Below are 5,428 nucleotides of genomic sequence, written 5' to 3'. Positions count from 1 at the left end.
GATAGTCCGAGATCTGATCCATCCAGGCCATACTTGAATTAAGTAGGGCAACCACATGATGGCCACCCGAGGTCGACGGCACCAAAAGAGATGTTGCCTCTAAAGGTGTTGCCTCTGGTGCTCCATTTCCAAGTAGAGAATCCCTTCCACGTCGGTTTGAGACTGCAGTGGGTGGTCGTGTGAATCTTTTTTTAAAGACTCTGACCAGGATAGGTGGGCAAGAAGAGGCCAGACTGGCCAGCTCACCGGGCTAAGAAGTTATCCTTGCGAGGGACAATGCTAGACTTCAAAGCTGATGAAGCGTCGCTGTAGCTTTCTTACTTCAGAGCATCGCCGTTGGCTGGCCCGAGCACTGGCACCCTATATGTACTTGGGTTAGGCCCAATAGTGAGTCCCTCATTGCTAGTTGGTGTATTAACCCTTATACAGACATTGAATGTATTTCAGTTAACAGGCCCTTATACTTCGTAATATCGTCTAATAATTTGAAAAAAACATAACTGAACTATGTACATGAGGAGGTTGCTAGTTAGTGGGGTCGAGCTCGTTTTAGCCCCCGCTCCCCTTATTATGAATGACCTATCGTTGTTTATGGTCCTCTGCTCATCCATCCCCAATTTCGGATGCCCTTCTTACCAGACGACACGTACTGTGTCCACAACCTATGGTCTTCTGATGTTCTGAACAAGCTGTTTCTTTTCCTGCTATCCGCAAAAAAATGACTGTTCTTTCTTTCAAAAAAATTGAAGGGCGGAAGATCCCCTTTTCATCCTCTGGATGAACCTGCTCAAAGAGGGCTCATATCTGGTTAGCTTCAGGGTACTCTTTTACCTTATTAGGTATCTTACCTTGCCAACGGCTTTGGGTCATTCCGTAAAAAGAGAGGAACGTATGGGATAGTTCGCGAACCATCCTGACATGGAGGGGGACTTTCCGAACGGCCATGTAGTTGTCAGGGCGGTTTTCCCCTAAGGCATATAGCCTGGAGTCTATCGTCAGGATCCAGCAGCGTGAAGGTCTATGTAGCCCCCAAGCTCGTCTGGATCTTGCTTCATGGTGAACATCCCATGGCAACCCGAGTCCTTGGATCCAGGCTCGTTGGTTGCTGTGGATCCAACCATAGGTAGCCAAAACACACTACAAAAATTTACTAAGATGCAAAAAATGTGTCCCTTACCTGGCACGCCAAATGTCGGGGGTTAACCCTGATAATGATTTTGGGGTATACCTGACGACGAGCGCGTGATCCGCGACCTGGTGCCGTATGTCTTAGGTGCATGCATGTGATGAAGTTAAGAACATCGGGGCTTATCCAAATTCGGGCCTCCCTTAGAATAATAGCCCTACATCCTGTGTATTTGTTGATATGGGTCTGAATGAACTGGATCTCCTTCATCTCTTCTCCATGTCTCCCTCCCTTTATATATCTGAGGGAGAGAGGACTTACACAGGGACTCAAGTTAGATCCAAACCTAGCTAATCCTTCTAACTTGTGCCTATCATTACGGTGAGTGGTCGCATTCCACTTGCCCTATCGGTTTGCAGGGTATGTGCCATCGGCCCCATGCTCACGCCATCCTTATCGCCTGGTTTGCCAGGTCTCATCCCCACGTGCCGTCTGCGCTCCTGCAAAATCTACTGCCATGCTTTGTTAGGTCGTCCCGTAGTGTTTAATGTTACGGATATGACACGGTAAGCCTATGCCGGCCATGCCTAGGTCCGTTCGGAAGGACAATATGGGTAAGATATACCACTTAAGTGGAAAAGTATGTAATGAAATTAGACTGATTAGGCACATACCCTGTTCCGCGACCAGAGAAAACTTGCCGCAGGATTTCCCTCTGAGACCTAGAGACTGGTCGGATAAACTGGTCGTGTGGCCACTGACTGGACGTATCGGGAGACCATGCTCCTGCCCAATCATAACGTGTAGAAAATATTGATATTTGACCATCGTAGGTCCCCTATCAAGGGACCCTATTATTCTTTACATCGACACGATACAAAAGCACTGTTGCAACGTGGCTCTAGGGAAACGAATTTCATCCATGTTTCTCTCAAGCCAGACTGTGCTAATGATGTGATTAAAATATAATTAGTAAGTATTAATTTATATTCATACATTTTAAATTGGATTAAAACGTAATATGATCAATTAAGTAATATAAAGTATATTTATGCAAATAAACATCATATTAATACTTATTTTCTATTTCAATTTTATACCACATATATTAATAGGAACAAAGAAACCTAATCTCTTTTCAACTAATCAACCTATTTCAAATAAAATTTACTAGATATGAAAGACGAGACCATGCGAGCCTCCTAACGGGTACTTAGGGTATCCGTTAGAGATGACCTTTTTGCGAGCAAAATCGAGTCGAAATTCCTCCCCAACTCCCCGTCTCCCTCGCGAGCGAAGGCGCCACTGCTCGCTCCCGACATGGGGAGCAAGAAGAAGTCGAAGACGAGCAGGAGCAAGAAGAAGTCGAAGACGAGCGCCGACCAAGCCCTGGCCCTCGACTACGTCCGCGCCTGGGCGCACACCGCGCCGCCTCCAGAACCCTCGGCGGCCGATGCCGCCGCGGACGACTTCCTGCCGATCCAGGCCGCGCTCCGCGGCGAGGTGTTGTTTGAGCTCCACTCCCACTCCAACCACAGCGACGGGTTCCTCTCCCCCTCCGCGCTCGTCGAGCGCGCCCACCGCAACGGCGTAAGTGAAGCCGTACCTGACCTCTCCCCCGTTCGCCCATTAGGTGTTTGAGGAAATGCGTGTGTGATTTGGTCGGCGGTTTTGTGCTGTGCCGTGTGGGTTTCAAAGTATTCAACCCCCATCATCTCGTCGTGTGCGCACGCTTCAGTTGTTGAGCAAATCCAAGCATTGCCTTGTACCTTGCCCTAGTTGTATATACCTGCCAATGTGTGTAGCTGTGTAGAAATAAATAATGTGCTATTGGTTTGTTCTTGTATAGTAGCCTAATAGCCTATGAGTTTTTAACCTATTAATGGTTGTTGGAAATGCTATAGAGCATCTCAGAGGAGGTTTTAATGCAGTTTGTTTTAAAGCATCTTCTCACTTGCATTGCGTAGTTAAGGCCGTACAATGCTTGGCTAATGTGTGCTAAAAAAATAAGTTGATTGGGATGTAGTATTTTTTTCCCCACGGAATGTTTCAATGGGTTCTGTACCACACCTTACCTCCCTAAAGTTTCTGTTATAGTGTGCATATTGTAATTTTGATTGATGGAAAATTGGAAGGACTAAATTATATATGTTGGTGGCACAGGTGAAAGTTCTCGCCCTAACAGATCATGACACCATGGCTGGCATGCCAGAAGCTGTGTCAGCAGCTTCCAAATTTGGCATGAGAATAATTCCTGGAGTCGAAATCAGTGCAGTATATTCTCCAAGGTAAGAGCATTTTAGCTTTTATTGCAAAGACCTTTTCCATAATGTTTAGAATGAAATCAGCAATAGCATGCAATTTAATAAATCGATCATCTTATTGGCGCATACCCTCATCAGTTAGATCTGCAATTGTCCAAGTAGTATGTTCCTTGTTTTAATGCTACATTGCACTGCCATTTCTAGACAAATGGCTTCTGTAAACAACATTTAAGTAGCTTTAGTATGATTACAGATGCTTCATATAATGATTCGTTATATCCTGAATTTCATCTATAAGGGAAGTTGCTGGTGCTGGTGAGCCTGTTCATATCCTTGCATACTACGGTATGTGTGGTCCGTCAAGTTTCGATGAATTGGACACCATGCTATTGAACATTAGAGATGGGCGATACTTACGCGCAAAGAATATGCTGACCAAGCTAAATAGATTAAAGGTGCCAATAAAGTGGGAGCATGTAACTAAAATTGCTGGTGAGGGAGTGGCACCTGGTCGATTGCATGTAGCAAGGGCTATGGTTGAAGCGGGTTATGTTGAGAATGTAAGGCAAGCATTCAACAAGTACCTTGGTGATGATGGCCCTGCGTATTCCAGGTTTATGCTTCATCCCAAATATGTATTTCCCATGCTGAGAAAAATCTTGGGTTAATACCAATGCCTGTATTTGTGTTTTCTACAGAGGGAGTGAACCATTTGCCGAGACTGTTGTTCAGTTGATTAGTCGTACAGGGGGTATTTCTGCACTTGCTCACCCATGGGCATTGAAGAACCCGGATGCAATCATCAGGGCCTTAAAAGGTGCCGGTCTAAATGGTATGGAGGTCTACAGAAGCGATGGAAAGGTTGATGGTATGTCTCTTACACTTCATGCATGAATGACTTGAGATAGAATGGAGGATCCGCACTGAATTTTTATTTGTTAGCAACTTAGCGTATATTTATCCTTTTACTGACGAGGCTATCTTAGTCATGTTATGATATCTTTAACAACATTATGGAATGGATTTTACAGGATTTAGTGAATTAGCTGAGAAGTATGGGCTTCTGAAACTCGGAGGTTCAGATTTCCATGGAAGAGGTGGGAAAAATGAATCTGACATTGGAACAGTTAAGCTTGCTATTACAACTTTGTGCTGCTTCTTGAAGATGGCTAGGCCTATCTGGTCTTGTGCTATGAAAGACATCCTACTTAAGTTTGCAGAGGAACCATCTGCTGCCAGTCTAGGAAAGATAGTTAAGTTCGGACGACTTGCCAATTTTGATGGTTTTTCTCCAACAGACACTGGTATTGATGTTGTTGATCTCTGCTTATCTTCATGGTTAAGTAATGATGACATGGAAGATATTGAACTTGAGGAGGTAAGGCTGAAGCTTGCCCATTATTCAGCAAAAAAATAACAATCAGTCACACAGCCATGTCGAACAATGTTTTTCCCCTGTGTTTAGATTTCAGAATATGTTGTGACATTCCATCAAAGCTAATATATATTTGTTTACTAGTTGATGATGTTGCTGAAAGTAGATATGTTGAATGTGGTAGTCATTGACATTTTAATAAAGAATGCATATTCCTCAATGGTAGTTTAAGTTTGCAGCATTCAAATGATGCGCATATAACAAGATAAAAACTGTTTCTTAAATGAAGAATCATAATCTTTATATAAGTATGTGAATGAATCTCATGTCTCCTAGTCTCCTGTCTATGTGTGTTCTATTTTTCCAACCATATGCATGATATTCCTTCAATATTTTCGTTTATTAACCTTAGCGAATGATGACTGTCCTGATTGTTTATGTAGTTTCTTCTGGTTTCGTTCAGCAATGCAATTTTTTTTTATTTTATGACTTTCATTCTTTCCTCGAACTTGACTTCAAATATTTCACAATGAATTATTAGGTTTCATTACTTAAAATTTAAACTGTTTAGATAATATACTGACAAATCCGTTCCTAGTCAAACATTGACTAACAGGATCATCCTGGATCAGGGAATAATTTATTGTTGGATGCAAAACATAT

At 43.1% G+C, this 5,428-nt stretch overlaps 1 protein-coding gene across 1 annotated transcript; it reads left to right on the top strand.

Moving 5' to 3' along the window:
- Positions 1-2,343: 2,343 nt before the first annotated feature.
- On the top strand, positions 2,344-4,996 carry LOC133911796 (uncharacterized). The gene is made up of 5 exons (XM_062354207.1): positions 2,344-2,716; positions 3,290-3,414; positions 3,689-4,003; positions 4,089-4,258; positions 4,422-4,996. Exons 1-5 carry the CDS (start codon positions 2,447-2,449, stop codon positions 4,805-4,807), a joined length of 1,266 nt encoding a protein of 421 aa, XP_062210191.1. The 5' UTR covers positions 2,344-2,446; the 3' UTR covers positions 4,808-4,996.
- The last annotated feature ends 432 nt before the right edge of the window (positions 4,997-5,428 follow it).

Source organism: Phragmites australis, chromosome 3 (assembly GCF_958298935.1).
Source record: "Phragmites australis chromosome 3, lpPhrAust1.1, whole genome shotgun sequence".
Taxonomy (NCBI): domain Eukaryota; kingdom Viridiplantae; phylum Streptophyta; class Magnoliopsida; order Poales; family Poaceae; genus Phragmites; species Phragmites australis.
Note: the sequence above shows the minus strand (reverse complement) of the source record. Positions and strands in the feature narration are given on the sequence as shown.

What these genes read in the sequence shown, in the direction of transcription:
- LOC133911796 (XM_062354207.1), top strand. Translation starts at nt 2,447, where the DNA reads ATGGGGAGCAAGAAGAAGTCGAAGACGAGCAGGAGCAAGAAGAAGTCG. An exon ending in GATGGCCCTGCGTATTCCAG is followed by an intron (nt 4,004 to 4,088) that starts GTTTATGCTTCA and finishes TGTTTTCTACAG; the next exon opens with AGGGAGTGAACCATTTGCCG. An exon ending in AAGCGATGGAAAGGTTGATG is followed by an intron (nt 4,259 to 4,421) that starts GTATGTCTCTTA and finishes TGGATTTTACAG; the next exon opens with GATTTAGTGAATTAGCTGAG.